Source organism: Poecilia formosa, unplaced genomic scaffold (genome assembly GCF_000485575.1).
Source record: "Poecilia formosa unplaced genomic scaffold, Poecilia_formosa-5.1.2 Scaffold145, whole genome shotgun sequence".
Taxonomy (NCBI): Eukaryota; Metazoa; Chordata; class Actinopteri; order Cyprinodontiformes; family Poeciliidae; genus Poecilia; species Poecilia formosa.
In genome coordinates this window covers 798861-826439 of record NW_006800084.1, presented here as the reverse complement: position 1 = coordinate 826439, position 27579 = coordinate 798861, and the positions used below count along the sequence as shown (strand labels likewise).

Genomic DNA, 27579 nt, shown 5'->3' with positions numbered 1-27579 from the left:
TCCTCTTTGATCACTTTGTTTTTTTAATTATTATTTTTATAGAAATTCTTTGCCCTTTCCCTGGACTCCACGATTTTCCCCCATTTTGTGCACCAGCAGATGGCAGTGTCTCCATGGTGCTAACTTTTCCAAACAAAATGCAGTCAGTGGTTTTTAAAAGAAGTGCACATATCTAACTAATGAGAAAGGGTATTAGGAGCTTTTTAGTTTTTATGAAAGCAAGCTTTTTTCTCCTCCTCTTAAGGTTTTTTTTATTATTTTAAATCCTTGAGTAAATACACATTGAAATAGCAAAGACAGTTAATAGACGAAGAACAGAGACTTTTCCTGCATTATCTAGGATAATCAGGACATAATTAGAGCGAAGAAATATCAAAATGGATTTCAGGGAGGACTGAATATTTACAAAGAACAGTAAACCTACTTGCAGAAAAATATCTCAAATAAAGTAGCCCGAAACCGAAGGAACTCTGTGAACTTGCTGTTCTGACAGCTGAGTAAAGGTGGAGTAAAAAAAAGTGAGGAGCCGTCGTCAGTGAGGAAGTGCATGTGTGTGTCTCTGTTCATGCATGTGTGTGTCGAGGCTTTAGTGTTAAGTGAGTGGGGTGTGTTTTTTCCACTGTGTGAGGCCTCGGGCTGGGGTAGGGTGAGGCGGAGCTCTGGGGAGGCGCAGCATGGGGCGGGCTGCTTCAGCTGAACTCGGTGCACTGTATCTGCGCTCAGGGCGGGAGGTCACAGAGTCCAGCATTCCTCCAGAGCGCTTTCTGTTTACATGACTGCTGCTGGGCCTGGGGGAGGTGGCAGCTCTGCATATCTACACCGTCAGATAAAACCATACCTCGCATTTATGCTCATCACCTAACAAGGATTAACATCTTTTATTTGTAGTCTTGGAAGCGTCCAGAACACAAATATCAGTTCACTACGACTGCCTGGATGTGGATTCGAACGCAAACAGTAGCAGCAGTTTATCGGAGGAACATCATCGCAGTAATACAACTTTATTTCCTGCGGTATCATCAGAACCTGATGACGTGTATTACAATACGACACGGCGCTCTGACACAGAGTAGGAATCATTTCAATATGACAAACCAAACTTAAGTTATAGTTTCACAAAAATTTACAACTTTACTTGTGAGGATTGTTTTTGAACATTAAAAATACACGGAGAAATGTTATTGTAATAACCGTTTTGAAAAAATATTTGTACCCCTTTAACTTTTGCACATTTTCTCATTTTACATTTTTTCTTATAATTTCAAGTAATAGACCAACACAATGCAGTACAATGTAATAGTAATCTGTAAAAAATAATCTGAAAAGTGTAGTATGTTTGTAATGCATAAGTATTTATTCTAATACGTATAAATAAAGTAAAATTCTAATTTGTAAATAGTCCTCCTGTGTGTAACTGAATCAACTAAAATCAATATTTCTAGCATTGAAAATTACACAGAGCACAATTCATTCAGCTGAAGCGGAAAGAAAATGACAAATGTAAATATACCACAACATCCGTCTGTCCCCCAAAACTGGCATTAATCAGAAAATCACCTCAACTAATGGAAACTGTCAAAACTTTCCTTTACATGACAATAATCCGATGATGGGATTACAACCTCTTAGGACCAAATTTAGTTGAAACCCATAGTTTTCAACAGCTGAAAACATAAAAGAATTAATATTTATTCTCAAACATATTACATTTCTCATTATGACAAATATGTTCAACTAATTTTATCGAGAGAGAGAGAGAGAGAGAGAGAGAGAGAGAGAGAGAGAGAGAGAGTGTGCCGTGTTTATTACCAAAGATCTACAGATTCATTTATTTTATACATTTTTATGCCTTGAACAAAATGATTAAAATCAGTCATCAGGTCAGGAGTGTGCAGAAGATTCACTCTGGATAAAATTTATTTACAGATCTGTCAGGAGAAAGAATTAAATATGTCTGATGGGAAAATAATTTTTAGGCTGTTTTCATACATCAAAAAGCAAATGTTTGCACCACAATCCTCTGATCTTAAGAGACTGATATAATCCTAAAACAAATGGATCCATTTAACTGAGGAAGTAGATTAATGGTTTATGCACCAATGGTGTAACATTGCTGATGGGCTTCCTTTTCTAATCTGTGCCCTGAACACATCCCATCCCACACTGCAAGTCTGGGATGGGATAACAGTCATGTCGGAAGTGCTTGCTGACCTGCTGTTGGTCTCGTGTCGTTACTGACCTTGACCTCTAAACCAGGGAAAATATTGGTTAGTTTAACAAATTTGGCTGCATCTTGCACTAAATTTCTTTTCTTTTTCTCTTTAAGTTTGTCAGCCACACCCATCTCATTCTCTTTTCCTTTTGGCATGTTGTCAACATGCCGTTGACACAGCAGTGGCTAATGGGGATACAAACAGACTGAATGAACCCGCCCATTTTTTAGTCCTTTCTTTCCCTTTTCAAATTGGGAGGCGTCACTTGTTTTCAATTTGACTGAGAAAGAACTACTGGGAAAAGAAAGAGGCAAAACTGGACATACCCAAAGTCCTGAAGTTTATTTTTATTTTTAAGGACATCCTTTTCCTTCCGTTTCATAATGATGCACTACAATCACAAAAAATGGTGGAAGTTTGAGAACATGGAAAGGATTTTGTTACCTACACCATATGTAGGTTATTTCCTTAATCTAAAACTGGTGATATTATACTGAGCTTAATTTTTATTTTGTGAATATTTTGTGGTATTGATTGTCTGAAATCACAAAGCTTGTTAAGGTATTTATGGTGGGAATATTTGGGCCGAGTTCAACTAGTCGGTGCTGAATGTTGACTGTAGCTCTTCTGTGCTGATGCTTTCACATCCTAGACCCTAGAAGCCAGCTGGTCAGCTCCGGGGGAGCACAACAGAGATGGGGAGTGACATCCAAGCCCTCGAGAGACAGTGCTCTGACTGTACTGTGGACCGGGGAGGGAGGGCATGGCTGTCAAAGGCTCCATTGTTTGATAGGCCAGCATGGTTTCACGTGCAGCACATGATTCCCACTGTGGGTCTGAACTAAAGCCCAGTCTGAACTAAACTGTCCAGGAGGATGTGGTTGAGGCCTCCTCAAGCAGGTTAAAGTGTAACTGTGTCCGTGTTTTCTCAGGGAAAGTATGTTTATCTAGAGGACCGACATGGAGGCCCTTTTGTTTAACCAAGTAGCAAGGCTCGACCTTAAAGTAAAGCTCTGTGAAACACACGAACAGGTCGTCCCTTCTGTGTTGCATTCGCTGCTCTTTAGGAAAAATCTGTGCATGTTTACATGTACATAGAAAGACCGAAGGTCATGAAGCGAAAAAGATGCATGTAAAAAAAGTAACTTGGAGATGCAAAGAGAAATAAAAGAACTATAGACAATTCATAAACAAGGCATAGATTTCCAGAGAATAAAACAGGGGAAACCAAATAAATCATAACATGAACATAAATCCAAACTAACTGGAAAGGTTTATTAAATTATGTTTTTTAGCATAAATCAGATATATCAACCTTCAAAAAATTTAGGAGACGTAAAGGACACCAAAAAGTTGCATTCAAAATCATTTGCAAAAGTTCATCATTTAATCTCAACTTTAATATTCCAGCATACTATTTATTATAAGTCAGCTCTTAAAAGATGACGGTGCATACAACCACAATTCCAATGAAGTTGTAAAACACCAATAAAAACAATGACAATTTTCAAATCCTGTATAAAGTCAATATATTTAATGTTCAAATGGAAAACTATTTTGCAAATATTTACTCATTTTTAAATTGATGCCTGCAACACGTTCCAAAAAAGTTTCAGTCGGGGCAAGAACTGACTGAATGGTCCAATAATGTCTGGAACATTTCACAGGTGAACAGGTGAGCTGGAAACAGGTAAGTGGCATGAATGTGTATACTGGGAGGATCCCTCCATTGTTCACAAGCAAAACTAGACAAATATACCCCATCAAAATGATGTCATTTCATGGTAACTCATTTACAGTTCTCCTCTGATCTTGATATGCACAAACACCTGCCAGATAAGCGTGCAACAGGTGAAATAAGGTAAAGCATGATTCTAAAAAAGTTGTTTCCCAACAACACAAACGATCCTTCATATTGATGCCACAATTTACAGTCCGTTTAGTAACATGCCAGAGTTCCCTCTGTATAAGCAGAGTGCCTATTGTTGTCTGTTTCTGCCTCAGTTTTCTCCTGTTTACAAGACAACAAGTTGGCCATTTAAAAAGTTATTTTGAGCAAACTAAAGGAGTGCTATGTGTTACCGTTATTAATCTAAAGCCGTCAATAAGAACATTAGGAGCCCAAAGCATCAGGTTTGGCATCAGGAGGCTACAGATTAGCTGGGTGTGCCAACAGCTCATCTAATTAGTCAGCCAATAGCTTGTTAGAATCAAAGGGTTACTTTACAAAGAGCAGAACATCAAGAAGGGAAAATATCAGTGCAATAAAAACCTTGACATAAACACTTCTGGTTAATTTAAATGTTTCTTTGGTGAACCACTTCGAGTATTTATGACTAAATATTGCAACTTATAATCTAAATACAATCTAAACTGGTGAGTTTATCATAAAGTGCCAACTCGGCTCTATGAATCTTTCCCTTTATGGCTCAGAAATGTAACAGCAGTGAGTCAACTTCTAACCCCCACATCTTAAAAGAATCACACCTAGAAAAGAAAGCACTACATGAAAGTGCTTTATTTATGAAAGAGGCCCAAAGACACGCAAGTTAAACAGCTATGTGCATTCACACTCGCTCCTTTATTCAAGTTGGAATGAAGAGCTCACATGCAGGATTGTGGGTTAGTATTCAGATACGTTGACATAAATCTAGCAACACCAACGCAGGTAAAAGCAGGCATTGCTGTCCAGCCATAACATTTACAAACGCTGAGTGATGTTGGTAATTTTCACGACATTACATTATTTTTTCAAAGCTATGCTGGTGTCAAACGGCTCCATACAGCCAAGACCAACTTCACACAGACTGTATTTCAGATAAAACAAACTCTAGAAAACATTCAATCATGACAAAACTAGAGTTTTAGTAGTTTGTCTAAATCTTAAGAGAGAGCGAGAGAATCCCCACAAGACAAATGTGAACACTTGCATTGGACATTCATGTTTTATTGATCAAAATCTGTTTGCATCACGTTATAAATGTCACAAAGAATGACATTGCTAGAGTTTAAAGTTTTCCCTCTCAGATTAGGGACTTTAATGTAAACTCTTGATCAAAGTCTTAACACCAGGAAAGCTGCAAAACTATTACAAATGTAGTTAAGTCATGGTAAGAAAACACAATCCTACGTTCACTGAAACTTTCACCTGAACCTTTTACTGTGATCAGATGAGAGTAAATACTGAGCTTTTCATACTGAATAGAGAACTTCATATTCACTGATAAGATTGGTGGGAAATCTGTGGGCTTTTTCTCTCATAAGAGGTCACAAGGTCCTTGCAAAGAATGCCTGGTAACATGAACTCTATGAAAACGGGGCCCACAAACAGAATTAGCTTCTGGGCTGGGACCCCCTGTGCAAACTCACAATGCAGCAAAACATTTAATCATATGAACTGTCACAGGATCAAACAGGATTAAGTATTTTCTTTTGGAAAATGAAAACTATGTCATTGTTTCATTTACTATTCACTATTACATTCATTTAACAGAAGTGTTGGTTGATGCGTTTTGATTTTGATTGGCTGCGAGTTCTTGTTTTTTTTGGGGGGGTTTGCAGGAATGTCCTCAACAGGGCGGCTCTTTTTCATGTAAAAATGCATCCATTCATGCTTGTTATGCTTACATGAGGAGTTTATGATAAAAAAAATTTGTAATTAAAAAGTTTATTAGAATCTATTTTCTTTATTTTTTTTTTCCTCATCTTCCCTAAAACTTTAAGAGGGCCACAATCCCCACTTTGAAAAACACTGATTTAAAATACTAAATTTAGGAGAGTAAATAAAAATCTGGTGATCTAGACAATGGAAACAAACTCATGGGTCTACCAAGATGCTGAAAATGGGGTATTTTATTTTATTTTTTTGAGCAAGTTAATAATCCAAACCCTGTGGCCAAATTGACAAATTTTTCACCAAATATAACTCCAACTGAATCCCCATGTCGAAATGCATTGAAAACCTGTGAATTGAGTTAAAGAGGAGCATGCATGTGACAAGACGTGTGATTCTGGATAATTAATAACGATTAAGCTGAGAGGAAATATCAAGTCAGCAAGTAAGTGAATAAAGCTATTCAGCCCATGTTGGTTATGCTTCCAAATATTGACTTGAAGTTAAAAGTTGTAGCAAGAGCAATGTTCAAAATGTTATATTGCTGACAAAGATGTTGTAGATCTACCTAACTTGGCACTTCTTTCTTTGCAGAGGTGGGGTGGTTGTTTGCAACGCATGCAATTTCCTGTAAGCTTCATAGTGTAGCTTCATGTCACGGCTAAATGTCAGCGATTGGGTAAAATCAGATCCAATTGTTTAAAGTGGTTCATTTACATACACCTTGTTAAGTTGTGAACACAGACATCGGGCCAAATGTGCACACGAAGAGAAGAGGAGTCAGAGTAGCAGGTGCCAGACGATGTTTTGGGCGTTTTCTGGCACCTGTTGCGTGAACAAACAAGATATTGTTTGTTCACACAGATATATGAACTCACATCAGTCTCAATGCGTGTTCAGATTGTTGGCACAAGTATAACGTCACAACACACCCCAACAAGTGTGACGCAGACGACCTTGTAGGCTGATGATTCTATGTCAGATAGCTAATGATTTTCAGATGGCTCGGGCCTTAAATTTTCTACATTCCCTTCTCATCCATGATAGCCAAGCCTAGCTTACTTATCTCTCTGTCTCACTACAGCACACATGAACACAGCCAATCAGAGGAGGGTCCAGCTCTTCACTTTTTCTGATTGGTGTAGATCTCAATATGGGTCTAATGTACGTCTATCATCAAACCACAAGAGAGATGTCTAGATGTCTAGTGTTTTTTTTTTTTTTTTTTACTAGAATGTTCTCTCTGTCCTTTACACCTCAACTGATCAAACACTATGTTTTTAACTTTTTTCCCTACCTCAGTATTTAATTCAAGCTTTTTTTTTTTTTTTTTCCCCCCATCTGTGTCGTGTTGTAAATTATACAATCAATTGGTGGCAAAGAGCCTTTGAAACGTTGCACAGAGTTCTGCTTTTCTATCATGCTAATCCTTCTGGCTAAAGTCCTAGTGTAAATATATGAACAGAGATGCTCAACTTGAACTGCTTTCATTACTCTGGACTCAAACCACAACTCTGTCATGCGTGCTACCTGAGCAGAAACAGGAAAGCAACATCTGGATATGTTCTGAGGGCTGTAATTCTAGAAGCTCTCCAATGCGCTTAATCCCCTCACAGTATGTTGTTTATTTTGGGTCTGTTCTCTGGTCAAGAGCCAGATTTCTTAGAAGCAGCCAGGAGGTTAACAGCAAAGACACAGTGAGATTCCACAAACAGGAAGTTTGTACATTAGGCACAGTCTTTTTCCCTTTAAAATGAAATAAGCATAGGTAAATTGATCAAGATAACATATGTAATCTTTAGAAAACGAGCCGACTTTATTTTTCTCCTGCTTTGTATGTATGACAGGAAACTAATGTGTGTGCAGTATAATATCAACAGCTGCTGACTGCATACCAAGAAGTATACTTGTATTAGAAGCTTATATCTCAGGTAGACAACATTGTAGGCCAGCATTTGCCTTTTTTTTTTTTATTTAAATACCAGCACCCACCTTGTCTGAGCTTTCTTCGACCTATAAACCAGGCCGCACATCTGTAAAAATGGGGAACAGGTGACAATAAAGCTTCTTGTCAATCAAACAGGTTCAGGCGAACCCCAGAGGATGGCCAGAGAACAACCAGGCTCCATGAGCTCATGGAGTATTCAAAGCCTCCACGGTAAATCTGGACTCATGAGAAATGTCTCTCTAATAGTTCTTTAGAGGGCCAGAAGGAGAAAGATGATAATGCTTTTTCCAGCTCAATTCTACCCAGTAATAATAGCTATTGAGTAAAGATTTCAATGAACTCCGATCCAGAACCGTACGGCATTCTAGGAGATGTCAGCAGCAGAAACGCTTTAGCTGCTCAACCTCTCACAGTCGGCTAAGCAAGGTTGATGGGATCAAGTAACTCACTCTAGGAACAACCTGCTAACAAGCGCAGTAGCAGTTTCATATTGCCCCCCACATATTCAGACATACTTCGCTCTTCAGAGAACCCTGCGTACTACAGGCGGTCTCGATGTGGATGTCCACCAGACTCGTCCCAAAAAAGGTAAACTTTTATGCATGTGTATTTGATGATGTACTCACTTGCAGAGTGCAACACCAAGCTCACAATGTTGGGAATCAGTACAACCAGCTGCAAGGAGTGACTGCTACTCCATGTGCAGCACTGACAGCTGTACGATAGCTGGCCTGGGGGAGAAGAAACAGAGGTAGGCCATCTCATTCATCAAACTTCCAGGTATCCATTCGGATTGTGGAAAATGAAGAAATTTGTCACAAGAAATGAAGGCAATTGGTACGCTCCACTGTGAAATGTCAAGCATCCACAGAATACCCACAATACACCTGGCCACCGTGCCCCAGAACTCAGTAAAGACAAACAAGAATAGTACAGAGAAACCCAGTGCAACAGCTTAAGAGGAAATTGTGGATAAATAACAAAAGGTCACGACACCAGTTTGGCAGTATTTTGGATATTTAAAACAAAAAAATGAATCAATTATTATATGTTGACTGATATGTATCAGGATGTGTTTTTCAGCCATATCATCCAACTCTATTTTTACCTCATACATAGATGTTGTTTATATCAAGAAACCACCAAAAAAAACTCTGCAAGTAGCTATAAAAAGATGCTACAAAAAAACCTTCAAGGTGAAAAAAATAATGTGAGGAAAAAAAATAAAAAAAATCAGCCCAAAATAGCTGAATAACATGACAAAATAGGCTATCCTAGTTTTAAAATGTCAGCAAGGCCAAAGAAAACTCTATATCTGCTGAGGTTGTCGCTTTCTATTCACTAGGTAAAAACTAGTAATGCTTTCACCTCTAAAAGCAGTTTTAAACATGCCAAAGTGATACACTTGTCCAACTACTTTAGCCATGACTACCACTAATTAATAATTGACTGAGAATTACAAAACACAAAAACCTGAAAACTTAACAAAAGCCAAAATAAGCCCAACATTAAGACATAAGATTTTTAAAAAGGCAGAAGACAATGGAGACAGAAAAAAGGTATGAGAAGAGGTCAAAAGGGCAATGTCAGCAGTGAAAAGGGGAAGCGGAGGCTCATATTTTATAGCCGACGGCAAGCGTGCGGTTTGGCAGGCGTAGCAGGAATTAGTTTATTAGAGTTGTTCCTTTTACGAGGAGCTGTCCTAAGAGGAAAAAGGAGAACAGGTTAAAACTAGTCATTTCTGCCAACTTCGGAAAAAAATGCATCTGCCTGAAAAAAGTACTACTCTTACTCATTTATCAGTAGATAAATCTATAAGTAGTCACACATTCTGGTTCAGAACTGCAGAACTCCTAAATATAAAGCAACTATTTTTCAAAATAACTTATTTATGAAGAAATATTTGAGAGATTTAAGATAGTTTTATGCAGTTATACAAAGCAAACCAATATAAGCTAACATCTCACAAAGAATGTCCAAGTTCAAGCCATCATCTGAAAACAAACAAACATAAAAAATATAGCACAAAGGCAGACCTACCAAGACATGGTTGTCCACCTACGTTAACAGGCTAAACAAGAATGAGAGAAGCAGCCAAGAAACCCATGAAATACAGGTCAGTTAAATAGGATAACCATTGTTTGCACACAACAGAAACCGTCGTGTGCTTTTATGAAATTTTATGTAGAAAGAAAACCAGAGGAAACCACAAGCCAGGTAGGAAACCCGATAAACATGTGGGAGAAGATGCTCTGGTCAGATAAGATAAGGTGACCAAACGTCCTCTTTCCCCACCGGACATATCCACTTTTCACATCCATGGGATTTCATTGATGGATGAAAATGTCTGGGTTTTTATCATTTATCAGGGGACCAAAAGATATACTTAAATTGACAGGTGTTGCATGAAATACGCCAATCTTTTCTTTGACGTCCTCCCTAGTGGATGGAAGGACGTCCTATCCACTTAATTGACGAACACACAACAGGACTGCGCTAAAGCTGATGTTTACAACCACAAGTGTAGCTTTACGGACAAACTGGAAAATAAATTTCCTTCAAACCGTAGCGGTTGCAACAAATGGGCAGCAGAGTGCACCATCTACATCACTGGCAAAGGAGTTTCTGGGTATAACAAGGTGCAAAACATCCTGTAGGCTACCTGGACACAAAAACTATAAAAATATGGCTTAAAGTGAGAGTTTATCTATTAAAGTGGCTGAAGAGGATAAAGACAAAACCTAAAGACTAGTGTATACACATTTTTGTGTTCTTAATTTTGGACTACAAAGCAGTAATTGTTAGGGTTGCACCAATATGAAACTTTTCCTGCACTTTCGACCCCATGCAGTGCCGCTTCTCTGCTCCAGTTCAACGCCCCATAATCCTGTGCTGCATCACTGTCGCATGACTGAAACACACACAAACAGCAACAAGAAGGAAACGTCAGCTGTTCATATCGATCCCATTTTACCTGTCGGACCGTTACATATACGTTTAAAAATAACTAACATTGTCCGAAATAGATATAACGTACATCCTTAGTAAATATTTCTATGAGTATCTATTTCCAGAGATTTTAAAGTCAATTTTGCACCTGTTGGTCCCTTGAAAATTACACAAGGTGGACAGCAGGACAACAATCCTAGAGCTGCAGCCTGAGCTACGATGGAATACTTCAAATCCAGAGTTCTCAAAATGTGGTACAAGAACCACTGGTAGTCCTGGGGCTGGGCCTACAGGATATATATAGTGGTACTCTGAAGAAAACTGTAATTCTACTAAAGGATCTGAGAATGACAAGAATCCAAATTTAAAAATATACCAACTAAGTTCAAAACCCGGTGGGATTCTCTAAATGACTGCTCAGGGACTATGATAATTATTACAAATACCTGTATTTCTGTGATTTTGTACTTTCAATAATTGAAGCAACATGTTCACTAAAAGAGATTGCTGATAGAAGAGTGTATGAAAAGTTTCATGAGGTAGAAATGTTTAAAAGTGGACATAAATGTTTATTTTACTCATATTGTCACAACCTCCATGTTAGATGTGGAGGTCAGGGAGTGTTAAGAAATCTCACATAAAGTTTACACTTTCAGTTTCCTAACTAGACACAATAAAATGCATAATTAGACCTAATCTGTGAACAAGATGCTAATGGAAAAATATATTGTTTTTCATTACTTTCTTTAAGTTAGAACAAAGTGAAAAAGTCAAAGTCACTCATAAATTTTGGTATTTAAAAAGGTGGAACTTGTTATAAAAAGAACCACTGGTTAAGATCAAAGCATTTTCACGTGAGCGGCCCATTTACAGTCCAAACCTACATTTCGTAGCGTCTAGGACTCTAAATGTAACTAAACTGTTTACTTATGCTCTATCTCTACTGCAACTATCTGCTTAATTTGTTTTGCAAAGAAAAATGGGAAAGCTTTCAGTTTAGTTGTGCTAGGATGTTAGACAAACCCAAAACAAATTAACTTTTTTTTTATTAGTATTTGTAACAAAAATAGCTCTTTTTTTGTTCCACTTCACAAGTAATTTGGTAAATTACATGAAATCCAAATAAACTGAAGTTTGGAGTTGTTATGGGATAACATGAAAGTTCAAGTGGTGTGAATACTTTTGCCAGGTTCTACAAGTGCAAATGTTCCTCCAAACAATCAGAACCATTAACTTTCAAATATTTCCAGCTATGATGTAAGCAGTCTTTACTGCGGAGAACATTTCGCTTCTGGCGGTCCACCAGCTGTTCTCTGTACAAATATACGCTTTAAAAATGCATACAGAAAGCCAAGTGCATAAGGAGGTCTTAGCATTTGGACTACACTTCATGTCATGGTTACTTTTTAAAACGAACATGTTTATTTTTGTTAATAGATGTTTTACTTTGTGTACAACGAGCCAAGCAGAAGTTTTCGCTGCCTCTAAAGCCCCTCTGGTTTGTTTAGGGATTACTCTAAACCGTTTAGTGAAATGGTGTGTGATCACGCCATTGGGACATTGAGACTGTCTTCTCATGCCAACAAAGAAACAGATTTTCTATCATATCCTGTCACCTGGAGCTCATAATTAACTTCATACTTGTCCTCGATAAAGAGATAAAGTTCTGCCAAATGTATCAGATAAAGATTTTATAATGAATGGATTCATGAATAGTCAAATAATTCTGAAAAAGCGCCCAAAATAACCTGCTCCAGAGATACTGAGCAGATCAATGAGTTTGCAAACATCAAGCATGATACCAGAAAAAAGTCAGTCTCAGCCACTGGCTATGGCAGTGTGACCTTCAAGGCCGGCTGTTGTTATTTTCCATAGAGGTCAGCAGCTAAGAATGTGAAGCACGCAAAGACCGAAACATGCTGTTCTTGTCCCAACAACCACCACCATCTTTTTATACATTTGTCAATAACTTATTGTCTTTCGTGTTCACTTTGCTTTTCCTCAACAACTCACTAAATCTTTTTAAATCTCAAACAAATGTACCGGTTAAAGCAGATTTGATTTGTTTGAAGATTACAGAAATGTGAGAACTATTATATCAGTATTTCTCAGAAGAGTGCCTCCAGGAGAAACCTGAGAAAGAAATGAGAGTAGAAAAGCTATTTTTATCAGTTTTCCTGCAGGATATCCTGGGACAGCATGTACATTTTAAAACGGAATAACTCACGACAGAAAAGAACAAGTTAAGCTCTCAGTGGGCTCAGTGTTGTAGTCTTTGTTAAGCCAGATCCAGAATTCATTCAACCTTATCATCAACAAGAGTGTATCCGTTTTTGGAAATAACCTATCTGATGGTGTGCACTGTAAAACTTTGAAAAGCTCATGTGAAACGCTTTACAGCAGGAGTTGTTAATTGCAAAACTGTCATCTCAATTTTAAAATGTCCTCAAACACAAATATAAGAAATAACTGAAAAATCTTTATTAAATTTCTTACTGAAATACAACATGCATCCCTAAGTGATTATGTTCAACTTTTATTCATTTAGTCCAACACACTAATTTAGAAATGCCTGCTACTAGCTTAAGATTTTTGATTTAATTTTTATTTGTTGTTTATTTACAACAAATATATACCCATGTTGTGGATAAAGAGTTTATTTATGTATTCAAGTACAGCAAGTATTGTTAGAGTTGTGTTTCTATTTGGATGTTTTTATGCTCAAACTTCTGTAGTTGCAAAAATTAAATACAATAAAACTGTCCTTTTGAAATATAAAACAAAGATATTTAAATTTAAACTCCTTTAAGCAAAAGTTATACCAAATAATTATCAAATACAATAAACTAATATAAAGCAATCATTTTAGAAATATGTTGAAAAATGTTCATATATTTTTCTATGTTTAAGAAAAAAATTAAAATACCTATATTCATTTTTATTTTAAATGCATTATATCAAATCAATCAGCTAGACATAATTGAATAATTTTTCTAGATTGGTTTTGGGTGAGAGTCAAAATGATCCAATCCCCAAGTACAGGCAAGACCCCGATTCCCATAATTAAAAACTAAACCAGAGACCCCGACTCCCATAATTAAAAACTAAACCAGAGACTCCCCACCACTTTTGGACTGTAAACACATCAGCCAACCGCATGTTCATTTTTTCTAGCTCCATGAAAAAAAAAAAAAAATAAAGAATTATAAATTTAAGGAAAATCTGCTTAAACCCATAAATGGGGATAAATACACAATTTCTTCAGTGTCTGTTTAATTCAATACTATTACAGAAAAGATAACACATTTATACCAATAAAGTTTTCAAGAAAAATAATTGAAAATTCTATGAAAATCAGAATTTGTGAAAATTTTTAATTAGCAAGTCGCACTGCAAGGAAAACTGGAAAAAAGGCATTTGGAAGAAAGTCTGATTAGTTCATTCAATTTTAAAGCCTACCAAATAATATAGGGTAGGAACAAAACATGTAGCTCTAAGACATTTATGGATTTACGCAAATTTTCCTGAAATTTATCAGGCTTTTGGTTAAAGTGTGAACACCATGTTGCTTTTTTTTAATTTCATCTAACATCAAAGGTTTGATCTACTCTTTTTGTGGGTTTCCTGTAATAGTAAAAAAACAACATGTTCTTAACATTTGCTTAACAAATATCAGAAATAAAAAACAAAGACACCTTTGTATACTGTTGACTCATTGGTTAATAAATGGCTCATCTGCAAACATCCAATTAAGCTCCTGGCATTGTTTGGTAAACAGTAGCTAACATTATGTAAGGAAAACAACTTTTAAGGAAGTTATTTAAACTAATACCTAACACCATCTCTGAATGAATCAACCACTGCACAATTGCAAATAAATGTACATCATGTCCGTTGGGCTCCTGGTCACACCTGCCTGTGGTTATTCATTACCTCTCTCAGAGCTCATATACACCCAAGTTTTCTGATGTTCTTTGTAAGATTCAGGTGTTTTCTTGCATTTCTCATCAGGTCCAGACATTTTAAAATTTATTATTGGTTTTCTGAATCATTGACCATCTGCCACACTGGTTCTTTAGTTTTACTAAACTATATTTTGTCGTCATCACACATCAGTCACTGAAGCTCGGCTTGCATTTAAGTTCACCCGCCATCACTGACAACGGTACATAGCAACAAGTTGTTACAATGAACACCATGTGAGGCTAAAATTTTAAGAACCCAGAGATAATTTAATTTAAACAACGTGTAAAAATATGTATATTTTCAGGACTAAATCAAATTATTTGAAGTCAACTACTAAACAGCCCTGATCTAGTGTCTGATCTAAAGTAAAGACGTTATACCGTCTTCTTGTTTCCTGTGTGTGGCAATACGTGTGTTCCAGTAAGTGTGTTTATTTCTGGACATGTGAAATGTCTGTACAAATGATCACGGCACAACAAGACATACCCGGAGAGACACAGAGCAGCTGAGTCTACTCCAAAGATCAAGCACAGAGCAGGCAACACCTCATAAAAACACAACACACATGGATGTGTACACACACACACACACACACACAGACGCAGGAATAAAAACAACACACGTAGAAGAAAACTGCATCAGAACTTCAGATCTGCACAGTTAACCACTCTACAAGGAAGGATCTACAACCTAGCAAAACATTTCTGTGTATTTAGGTTGAAGCCAAACAAGTCAAAGTAACTTCAGCTGTTTGTGAGTAACTCACCCTGTTCTTCACACAACTCTGTCTGTTGTCAGTCCTCGGCTCCAACAAGGCAAGTTTGTTCCTCGGATTCGTTGAGCCTCAAGATGGAGGGGAGAAAAAAAAAAAAAAAAAAAACTCTCCAAACACAATTCCTCTGCTCTGAGTTTTGTTATTGTAAGTGTACCGGGTTAATTTCTGTCTCCTTTCCACTGCCTGTTGCACGGGCTACTAACGTGACAACACAGATAAACAACCTGTAGGAGTGAGACAAACCAGTGAGTGCTAAAACACACAGGTGCATGCAGACTGACAGATATTACAGAGGCACACAGAGAGCTCAAAGGAGAACTGTATGAAACGGCTCCTTTGCCAGTGATTCCCCTTGTGTGGGACTCCAACCTTACTCCACCTACCCCCTCCTCCCTGTGCCTCCCCTCCCTCGCTCCCAAACAGCTCAAAGACATAAAAGAGAAGGACTCGCAAACTCCTCTGTCTCAAAATGTTACTTTTGAACATTTTTAAATGCAATATAAAGAAACTTTTTTTTTCCACGTGCATCTTTTGCAGAACAGTTTAACTTCTAACAGTGCTATCCGAGTTTGAAACCTGCAGGATTCGGGAAGATAAACTCGTTTCCTTGTCACGATTAGATTACACAATTCAGAGTAACAATTGAAGGAGAAATGTCTGTTGAATGTTTTCTCAAAATGTTTGGCAAGAATGAATGTGTAGGTGACAAAGGAATTTCAAAACAATTCAATACAATAACTGTCCAAAAGCAAAAACTCCCACCAAAACTCAGACTGCTTATATTCTGATGACATTTAAAGATAGAGTAAAATCAACATGAAGGTTTTTCAAAGCATAAATCAAAGTCCTCCTTAGGCTAATGTGGGCCTCAAACAGGCTCTTACATGAATAAATCTAGACGACTGACTTGTGTTCGAGTAAGTCAAAGCAGAAGTATTTCACAATATTGAAAGTTACCCCTTCATTTAGAAAGAAAGCCTAATGCAATCTAAAGAACTCCTCTACAATCACTGCGAGTTCAGTTTTACCCATTTAAAACTGAGAGATGTTATTTCTGGCTATGTGCATGAGTAGTAGTAATTGGCATTTTACAAACTGGAGTCTGTTCACAATTGGCAGAGACGTCAGTAACTCGTGATAGCTGCTACCCCTAGCTTCGAGAGGCTACGAGAACATTTTAATTACAAACACTGTAAATATAAAAACAAAAACGTGACAATGTATTTTGTGAAACTTTTTCAAAACGGTGAACTAAAACTGTTGATTATAAAAATCAACACCCCATTTTGATTTATTCCCCTCACGTGGGTTGATCCTTGCTTGGTACTGAATCCAAAATATTTCACATCAATGTTTTACTTCCACTCAGTTTGTTTATGTAGTGCCAAATTACAACACAAGTAATCTCAGGCTACTTTGTAAGCCGGTCGAATATTCAGTTCAGATCAATTTACTTTATGACAAAATACAATACAATGCAATTTCATTATATTATACAGTAAATCAGTTTCATCATGCCAAGTGATAAAACTAATATAAGGAAGTCCGGCTAAATGAGTAGATTCTGCAACTTTGTACACACATCAAACATTACCCTTCTTTTAAATTCAGACAAAAAGTTGAACAGCAGCACGAATGAATGTTTAAAGTAGGCACAAGAGTCACATTATGTCAGAGTCACCTTTTGCACAGTAGTAGTTCTATTATTAAGCCGTCTGAGCTAAACTTGCTGTTGTCCATATGCAATTTGAATTTTTGTTTTACTGAACTAAAGACTAGTGAAAAAAAAGAGCCAGATCTTTGCTTTTTCCATGGTGACAGAAAGGACTCCTAAGCTTCATTTCTAATTATTTCTTGGATAATATTATGACCAAACACACTAAAATAAAACACTGGTACTGTTCAGTTTTAATTTACAGTCTACTGTGGTAATGAAAAATATATTAATTTAGTTTTTAAAAAATGCCAGAAATACTTCACTTCCTGTAAAAGATGCAGCCGGATTTTGCTGACTTTTTCTGTCAGATCAAGCAATTATCTGACTTTCTGACTTTATTCTAAGGACTTTATGACCAACCAGGTATTTTTGGGTTTTTTTTACATTTTGTTTTAATTCCACAATAAAATGTAAATAACATTAAACATAACAGGAAGATTTAAAGAAGTAGTGATAAAAAATGATAGTATAAGAGGTCCTCAAAGAATGTACTAACCTCTATCTAATTTTTAGTAAACACAAAAACGAATTTTATCAAAGAACATGTGGTTTGCATAAAAATAAGTGGGTTTTCAGTTTTGATGCCTTTACAGTTTATTTTCTAATCAGTATTTCACCTTCCAAATACAGACCAGAGGTAGTCACAGGGTCATTTTCAGATTCCAGTACATCCCCAGTTGTTTAAGTCAGTTTATGTTCTTACTTTAAAAATTTAAATGTTAATGTTTACGTCAAGAATGACCTTTTTTCATGAAACCGTCACATCAACAAGCTGAATCTTTATAATTATGTTGAGGTGAAGAGTTGATGATCGCCAGTCTAATTCATTACTTTTGCAAGTGAGTTATTACTCAGCAAAACCAATAACCATGATTGCAAAACAATTTAAAGGTTGTTTCAAAGAGTAGTAAATGAAATATAATTTTCACTTTGAGACTTTTTTTGAAGCTAAAAAATGTGAATGTTGAAATCTTTATATTTGAAGTATAAAAAAAATATTAATAAATAGGGGGAAAATCAAAAGCTCCATCTGCCAAGTGCTACACTAACCCTAAAAAAATAATTTCTGTTTATCAGTCACCCTTAAGGTTGGAGGAATAACAAATATTTTATGTGATTTAAAACTACATCAAACTTTAATCAGACATAATCTATCACTGCATGGGTGCAATGGTAGCACATTGACCCAACGTCCTATCAAAACAAGTCAGTTCACAAACAGGTTGTTGCAAAAATTACCAAACTGGCTCAAAGAATTAATTAAAAACTAATGTTTATGACATAAATAAGCATTATTTCTGACTCATGACTCAGATGTGCCAATTTATAGCGAAGCATGATATCTACTGTTATTGGTCCACAGCACCATCTAGTGTTTACTTTCATTTTGGAAGTACACACTGCCACAAGTTTGCGTACTCATCATGTAATTGATTCCTACACACATGCAGTAGGAAACGGAAAATGACAGAAAACATGGCTAGCAAATTTGACTCAAATATAGTGAAATATAATTTAAAAAAATAAATATTTACAAATATTTTGAAGTAAAAATCAAATGAATATTTCAATTTTGAAATGATTCATACAAGGTATAAAAAAAGTATCTCATCAGTAAGATATCTGAGCTGAAGATCAGCTAAAGACAAATAAAAACACACACATATATATATGAGAATAACTTATTTCATTTCATAACTTATTTCACTCTATAACTGTAGATTAAAGTAGCAGAGGTACTTTGAACTCACTGGTTTGTAAGCTTTAGTGAGTTACATTCACAGGCAGTTTTAGATTAGTCAACATGTGGTTGGTTTTGGTTGGTCCACTGAGGTTGGCTCCATTTCTTTTTTTAGATGCACAGCTGTCTTAAGCTGTCTCACGCAACAGTAATTCAGTCTGGTTGAGGTTCAGACTTAAGCGGCAATTGCAAAACTTGATTCTTTCTTAGTCAGTCTAAAGGTCTACCTTCGTACTGCTGTCCTGGCATTATTGACAAAAGTCAATGCAGTTTGCACTGATGCACCTTTAGTAGACATAAGCTGAGCTCCATTTTTTATAGCAAATAAAAAGTTAAAAATAAATACTACAAAAAAATTCCCATAAAGAAAAATTTAACTGTGGTATTGTATGAAACTGACTCTGTCCCAACAGAAAACCTACATCTGGCAAACCAGATCAGGTTTTAAGAAGTGGAATGAAAAGGATATTAATAACATATAAAACTTGGTTTCGTTAGAAAATGAGAATCTAATGTCATTTGACAAAAGGACATTAGGTATTTACTGTAGCTAAATACCATCAAGTGAGGATTTTTTTTTTCCACTTCGAGGCAAGTGTTGGTCAGTTTCCACAATTTATGTGTTAGAAACAGAGATGCAGGAAAGTCTAATTTCAAAATTTTATAGTATTTTGCTGATTTATTAAGATAAAATTACACTGATGGTTTTTCTCAATAAAATAATTTGTCAGATGTTATTAAAATAGCTTACTACAGGATACCGAATAAATTGGATTTTTCAAACAAACTAAGGTTCACAACAATAACCGCAACCAAAAAATAATAATAATAACCCAACTATACGACCTTACTTCGCTCAAGATCCGAGACCATATTCTGTCACTCCGTTTAATGGAGTCGCGCTTTAGATGAGATGATGTTTATGAAAACATTCACAAAATTGTCTTCCACCCCATTTCTTAAACACAAGGCTCTCAATGTTATTCTTAGAAACTTAAATTAGTATAAGCATCTTGACAGCAATGTAAAAAATCCAAACGTCTATGGCTAACTAGCTAACTAGCTAATCATTTGCGGAACATTGAAGTGAAAGGCACTTCAGATATTGTCTACTTCAACCTGAGGCTTAAATTAAATTTTGACTTTGTACAGAAAACATTCCCCAGTGTTTAAAAACGTTAAAGCAGCATCAAACTAAAAACATAATCAACGGAACAGAAACAGTAGCTAGCTTAGCCTACCTGAGCTCATAGATGTCTTCCTGTTGGGAGCGGAGGGACAAATGTAGATGTTTTAGCACATTTTACCCCGCCAGATAATAACTATTTTTAAAGTTAAGCTATATAGTCAGAAATCATTTTTTTTTATAATAACGTTATGGCTACTGATAACAGATATTGGAAGACGCACTTCACAGGTGTGTTCAATCTCACTGATTATTGTAGGTGGACACGGTTCAGTGTTTAATGGCTCAGTGGAATTTACTGAGAAAATATACTTTAAATATATAATACAATAAAGTTACATGCAAATATATCTTTTACATTTGTAACAAAACATTAACATATTTTGTTGAGTTTGTTGAAAAAGATCAACAGAAGGTGAAGGTACACATAGCATATTTGTGATTTTATTTTTATTTATTTTATTCGTGGGTTGGTTGGTTGTTTTTTTTTTTTTTTGCCAACAGTAGTCTGAAAAGTGTCAATTGTACCTGGATCCAGTCCCTCTGATTGAATTTTTTTTTTTAGAAACACTGTTTATTGAAAGTACACCTGCAACCCATGGTGAAGGTGAACCTCAGCCTGAGTTCAATCTTTTGCCAACTAAGTTTCTTCAACTCTTGTCCTGTATTTGGTTCCATCCATCTTCCATCAGCTCTGCCAAGTTTCTCTGTCTCTGATGAAGACAACCATTTCCACAGGATAACGCTGCCACCGCCATGTCTTTCATGGGAATGATGACACATTACATGGAAAGGTGAATGGATTTAACCTCTTCTACCAACTCTTCAACAAAGAGCGTTTGTTCTTGCAGAACACAAATAAACAGATCATAACAGCTCCAAAACTGTCTTTTATTAATTTATAGAGTGTGACAGATTTCAAATCATACAGCATTAAGATGCATTAAGCAATGAGTACTAAAATTATTTCATGTAACAGGAAAAAGAAAAGAAAAATCAAAGAATCACCAAGAGTTTGAAAAGCAAAGTTTCTATGAGGTTAACAGAGTTTCAGGTATGGTCATGACAATAACAAGCAATAACTTTAGTAGAGGGACCTGCATATCAGTAGCAATGCAGTTAATCCTGCGAATTAATATTAAATATTTCATTTGTCACATCAACTGATAAGATGTGGGCAGTGGCTTTACTAGAGGGCCAAATGTTCAGATGGTATCATGAGTGTAACTGTGGAAGGAAATGATATGAAATTTATAGGACCAGAACAGCAATAATAAAATTTTTTAAAGCTGACATCAACAACCGAAAACAATTAAGACTGGTGCTCCCCTGTCTGATTGTCGACCTTTTCTTCTGTGCTTCTTCTATACAATGGGGATGACGCTACAAGTTAAATAATAGCTTCTGACAAGTGGAAAAATATTTTTGTGGAACAAGTGTGTCTCAACTAATGCGTGTCACAGTGTGTGAAAAGGCAGCAGAGTACAAAGTCTTCACCACCCACTTCCCCCTCTGCTGGAGGAGGGGCCGCAGACAGAGACAGAGCTCCGGATAAAAATCTTGTTTCATCGCATCGCTCAGGAAGCGTCCAATTTTCTTCTGTAGCACCTCCACACTCTCAGTAAATAAGTGCCATATAGAGAGACAGGCAGAAAAATGCCATCCAACCTGAAGCTTGCTTTTGCTGTGATCTCAGCACAGGCTGGGGTTTTCTCTTTCCTGAGCGTCACATCTAAGTACAATAGCTGCAATTTATTGGCTTATATCAGATATATATGTATATATATATATATATATATATATATATATATATATATATATATATATATATTATTTTTTGCATAATGTCTTTCATTGGAAGCTACTCTGTGTTTCTCTTTGTCCTTTCGGTAGTTTGAATGGAATTATAGAATTGTAAAAGGAAAAAAATAAATAATGTTTCAGCAGTTCAAGCTGACAAAAGATAGGGAGCCTAACAGCATATCCTTCAGTCGTGCATTAGCATTTCCCTCCAGTTGAAACTGTGATTGGGTCCATGTGTCAGAGGCAAGATGGGTGGGTCGACCAGCTGCCACACGCCTGTCTCTCCCAATTCTTCACAAGCACAAAAACCCAAGTACGGAATCTGCAAGCAGGAGAAGACAGATGTGCATGTTACGAATGAAGAACAGGCAAGGAACTAGAGGGGGGTACAGTAAGAGGATGAAAGCAACGTGAGATAAAGCAGAACTGACCTTTCGGACAACTTGGACAAAGTCCTTGGAGTTTTGGGGGCTGAGGCCCTGTATTTGGCGAGTGCAGGCCTCCAGGGAGGAAGCATGGGCCACAATCAGGACCGTGGTTCCTGTGTGACAGAGGTAAAAAAAATATATATATTTTTTGTATATATACATGGATGTATATATACATCCATGTATATATACATATATATACATGGGTGTATATATACATCCATGTATATATATGGATGTATATATACATCCATATATACATATGGATGTACTGTAACTGGTAACCCACTGAGCTTTTTCAAGTTTTGTCTTACAGAAAAACATCTATATTTTTCAGCAGTATTTTATCAGATACAGTAACAAAAACAGCTGCATAATTGTATAAAGTTTTGCAAAAAATAATCATTGCAAAAAAACATTCATTTCAAGCCTTTCAATTGAATTCAGGTCTGGACTTTAACCAGGCCATTTTAAAATAAATCACCATGTTTTGACCTATTGTAATACCTCTAACTGCATGTTTGGGTTCATCGTTTCCAAAGTCGGTCCTGCACGTTTTAATTCTCTCCCTGGTTCAACACACCTGAGTCAAACGACGACTCGTTAGCATTCCTCTGCAGAACACTGACATGCCAAGGAGGTTGTTACAACCAAGGTGTTGAACTAAAACATCTCTGACCTGCAGGAAGTTAAACCTCTACCTGTCTTTTTGCTGCCTCTAACAAGTTTTCCTTCATGATTGCTCTGTCTATAACTCCACCCATCTTCCTATCAACTCTGACCAGCATCCAGGCCCAAGAATTTATTTAAGAATAAGAGATGAAAGGGGCCTGAATAAAAATGCACTTAACTTATTTTTACTTATAAAAACATGTTGCCAACGGTGTCTGAATGTCTTTTCTTCTCACATTTATGCATTGCATTGTGTTGGTGTATGAGACAAAACCTCTCCAAAACTAAAATGTGAAAAAGTTTAAAAAGTTTACCCAGACTTTTGCACTCTGTCAGAATCTCTCTGGTCACCTGGAAGCTCCTGCTGATGTAGGTATCGTAGGACTCTGACACGGTCAGTTTGCTTACAGGATAATGAGGTCTGCAGCAAAAAAACAAATAAAAAATAAAAACAAAAACCCATCAAAGTTGATGAGGATTTAACTGTACCGCAGCATAACATTTAAAATGATCCAACATCTGTGTTGTTTTGTACTTGTATGTTGTGTCCACACTCAGGTTTGCGGCCGCTAGGTCAGCCGGTGGGATCCAAGCCGGGAGGCTGGTGCCTGAAACCCATTTGGTCCATTCAAACAAACCGGGCTCCACGCGGATTTTTGTCTTGGCCTCCAGCTGGAGACCTGAAACAGATTAAAACGGAGAATGAAGCTGAGAAGCAGAGAGGTTATTTTGACAAAATGTGTCATTTTTTCCACGCAGAAAAGACACTAAAAGTCTTCGATGACTGAACAAGTTGATAAAAGCTTCACATTTTAACTCCCACTGAGTCTATTGGCACCAGTGTTGTCGTAACATACTGGAGCCATTCTCCAGTCTAACTGGTTTGATATAAGAGCCTGGAAAAAAGATTTTAGACCCAACACTAAAACTCCCTCACCAACAGACAGTAACATTCATAAATACACACAAAGTGCATGTTTAGATGATGTTTGACACCAGCCGTTGGTGGTCAGTCTACTGACGAGTTGAAGGAGGATGAGCTCCTACCTTGGAGGATGTGCTGAGCAGTCTGGATGCAGCGGAGGGAAGGAGAGCAGTAAACAAAGTCTATTGTTGTGTGGCTTCCCAGCAGGGCTTCACCTGAGATGGGCCAAAACACACAGTCACTCATAATGAATTCCAACTACACCATGCATTTGTGAATAACCTGCAAATGACACACACACACACAGACAGACCTACTAGACGGGCCTGTGTGGAGCCAAACACAGTAATCGGACAGTCTTTTTCATAGTCCCGGTGACCTCCGCTCCTGCTTGGCAGGCTGCACGGCATGTTCAGATTAGAACGAATGTATCCACCTGTGCAGCACAGATGAAAGTCTCAGAAGAGAAGAAAACACTGGCATTTTAAAGACCGCATCACAGCTCTGCATCCCCCACCTTTGGAATCAAAACATTGGGTGACCCAGTGTTTGCCGAACACCACGTCCATCCTCTCGCCATGGCGACACACAAACAGCCTCATCTTGGACGAGGAGGAGTGAGTGGTTGCCCTCGGTACCTGAGATGGAAACGTCGTAGGCGTTTACCGAGCTTTCCGAATGTGTTCCTCGCGCTTTTTCGCATTTTGTCAGGTTACATGCATGTGTCATATTAGGATTTTTGTGACAGACTCACAAAAAGCAGTAAATAATTCCAAAACGGGAAAAAAATAATCATGTATGTTAAAAATCCATAATATGTGGTATAGATTTATATTCAGCCCTCTTTACTCTGTTTCCTCTATATAAATCCCAGTGCAAACAGCTGATCTTCAGAAGATATCTAATTTGAGTAAATTAATCTCAGTTTAAATCCAGTTGTGCAGATCTACAGCTGGATTTATTCAGAACGCCAGTGATAAAACATGGCAGTGGAAGCATTATGCTAAAAATAATTTAAGAGACTTTGAACGAGACTGAAGTGCTGTTCATAAATGTGCTACATCCAAACAAGGTAAGGTTGAGGTATTTTGCAAGATAAACAGGGAAAAACATCAGTCTGGTGGATATATACTGCAAAGTATATCATCCATAATTACAGTGATAGAAAATGTTTCCTTTTCTTTTCATTGGTGTTGATCTGTAGCATAAAATCCTAATACAAACACTGAACTTTGTGGTTTTAATAGGACATGATGTGGAAAAAGATCCAGGGGGGATTATAGGTTATCTCAAACAGACCTGTTCTCAAACTCCTTCATATAATTTCACATCAAAGTTCACAGTTATCTGTATTAAAGCAGGCATTTTAGGCAATGGACGGTTTACAGTGAAATGTACCTGCATAGGTGGAAGGAGGCCAGTGAGGCTGGAAGGATCCATAAGACTGTCAAGCAGACTGTCATTTAGCTGTCCATCAAATAAAAGCCCTCCCATGGGGTTACCAGGGGGAGATGGAGAGGCACAGTTGAGAAAGGAGTGAGACCTGCCGATCAACACAAGAACAAACTCAGCTTTATTTATTCCTTGTACTTAGAAAGTCACACAGCAAGCCTACAGCAGTGTCCTTGTCGGGAATGTGCTTTTTTCCCCATCCTTACCCATGAACAACCCACGTGTCGGACTCGTCGGCACGGCTCACGTAGTTCTCGGGCAGCAGGCCGGACAACCCGGTGCCCAGCGAAGTGCCGTACAGCCAGCCCTCGCTGGCTGTGCTCTGCTCCACTGGAGACATGAAGATGAAGTCCCCCTGCAGCAGCTCCAGCTCGTCGTCGTTCTGAGGCACGTACGGGTACATGACTTGAAGCGTCTGCAGGAGGAGAAGAAGAGTCGTTGGGAGAGATGCTTTCATAAGAGGAGCTACCGGCTTGGTGGAGGGAGGGCTACCTCGTGGTTAGCAAAGCGTATATCCCTGGAGAGGAGCACAGCCAGCCAATCACAGCCCGCGGTCACCTCTATGCTTTTGGCCAACTTCTCCAGAACTGGAAGATGGCTGGCATTAAAGTGGTACGCCATGGTGACATGGAGCTGCTTCTTATGGGGCTCAACGTGGACATCTGTAAAAAAAAACAACAAAAAAAACACACACACACATACATTGATAAAACATTAAGTACCATTTTCTCACGGATAGAAACTAATTTCCTCAATATCTATCTTTGCGTAAGGGTGACTTCAACGCTTCCTTTAACAAGTTAGAATAGGTAACTCGGCTACACTGAACATATTTGCAAATTGTTTTTCACAAAATCACACTTAAGTAATGACATTTTAGTTTAGTTACTTCTGCATATTTTGAGATCCTTTTAGAATGACATGTTTTAGGGAGTCCTGTCCCTTTAAATCCAAATAAACTTTACACTGGCACATGAAAATGGCTGCATACAAGTGCACAATTATACAACCGTAAATCTTTGAAAAGCAGAAGTAGAGCCTCCTTCACAGCAAACAAGAATGCAGCAAGCGATTTACAAATGTGAAGTCAACAACAAAACACTTGTCTTTTCCAGAAGCCATTGTACAGAGTATACAGCAGTAAAACGAGCTGACCAAACATGTTGTTCTGCTGCTTTGCTAGCTTAAGTTGCTAGGTAACGGCACAGTGACCGTCGAATGTCACTTAACAATTGGAAGGTTACTGATGTGGCTCATTTTCCAGACACCAAAAAACATTGACTTATTGTTAAAAAAAAACTGTTTTTTTAAGCTCTTTTTACAATTCTTCAGACCCAATCGAAGACAAAAATGTGTAAGATGTGAATTTACTCCCACAATAATTCTCCATTTAGAGATGATAACCTTTATTACAGTATCTGCATCTTGGTACCAAAAGGACTTGATGAAGTCAAATCAACACAGTCAGTCTGGGCTGATGACTTAAGAGCCCCGATAATGTCCTGTAGCTGCTCCCTTCACAGAGAAGGAATCAACGCTCTGCACTCATCTGAAGGGACAAACCTGCTTTAGATGTCGCCTCGGTTGCAAAGTCAGCAGCGAAGCTCTTCAGAACCTCGGCCATCTGCTCCTCCACAAAAAGCCCAATGAAGCTGGAGGAGATGTAGAGCTCCAGAGGCAGAGGCATGGGGATGCGACCTTTCCACTTGGCCACGGTGGTCTGCAGGGCGTCAGTCAGAGCCTCTACCTTCTCATCAGCACACTGAGGGGTGCAGAAGATAATTGGTGATCACAGAAGAAGAAGCAAATGAAACAGCATCAACAACTACAATGCCGTAAACCTTTTCACATCTTAAGAGAACAAAGTTCAATGTATTTTGTTAGGCTTTGTGTGATAGTCGTGTGCTTATTCTGAACTGGAAGGAAAATGATACATCATGTCAACATCTTATTACAAACAGCAACTTTCCCTATAGCTGAATTAATTTCTGAATTAATTTATGTGAATTTTATTCAGGCTTTCTACAGTCACATTTCAGAGCAGATACAGCTTTTCAGTTTCTATCAGTTTCACATATCAACAGACCGAATGGAGTATATATATTTATATATATATATGTGTGTGTGTGTATGTGTATATATATATAGATATATTGAGATATAGATAGATAGATAGATAGATAGATAGATA

The 27579-nt window shown here is 37.5% G+C and overlaps 2 protein-coding genes across 5 annotated transcripts in view; both read right to left on the bottom strand.

Annotated features, from left to right (window-relative positions):
• LOC103145660 (sorting nexin-19-like) overlaps positions 1-20301 on the bottom strand; it is a 101538-nt gene extending 81237 nt beyond the window's left edge. For 2 of the 4 annotated variants that reach the window (XM_007563184.2, XM_016676995.1), the window contains exon 1: positions 20164-20301. The gene's annotated coding sequence lies outside the window, so the exon portion shown is untranslated. Of the gene's footprint in view, positions 1-15455; positions 15801-20163 lie in introns of those variants that run through there. The other 2 variants (XM_016676991.1, XM_016676993.1) reach the window with 1 other exon arrangement.
• A 1640-nt stretch (positions 20302-21941) lies between these two features.
• Positions 21942-27579, bottom strand: part of ubash3ba (ubiquitin associated and SH3 domain containing Ba) — a 22294-nt gene continuing 16656 nt past the window's right edge. Inside the window, exons 4-14 of the mRNA XM_007563182.2 lie at positions 26952-27150; positions 25881-26050; positions 25595-25803; positions 25335-25479; positions 24454-24574; positions 24250-24372; positions 24059-24151; positions 23547-23691; positions 23326-23432; positions 22343-22452; positions 21942-22233 (exon numbers count right to left, since the gene is read on the bottom strand). Coding sequence (XP_007563244.1) covers positions 22096-22233; positions 22343-22452; positions 23326-23432; positions 23547-23691; positions 24059-24151; positions 24250-24372; positions 24454-24574; positions 25335-25479; positions 25595-25803; positions 25881-26050; positions 26952-27150 — 1560 coding nt within the window. The 3' untranslated portion in view covers positions 21942-22095. The remainder of the gene's footprint in view (positions 22234-22342; positions 22453-23325; positions 23433-23546; positions 23692-24058; positions 24152-24249; positions 24373-24453; positions 24575-25334; positions 25480-25594; positions 25804-25880; positions 26051-26951; positions 27151-27579) is intronic.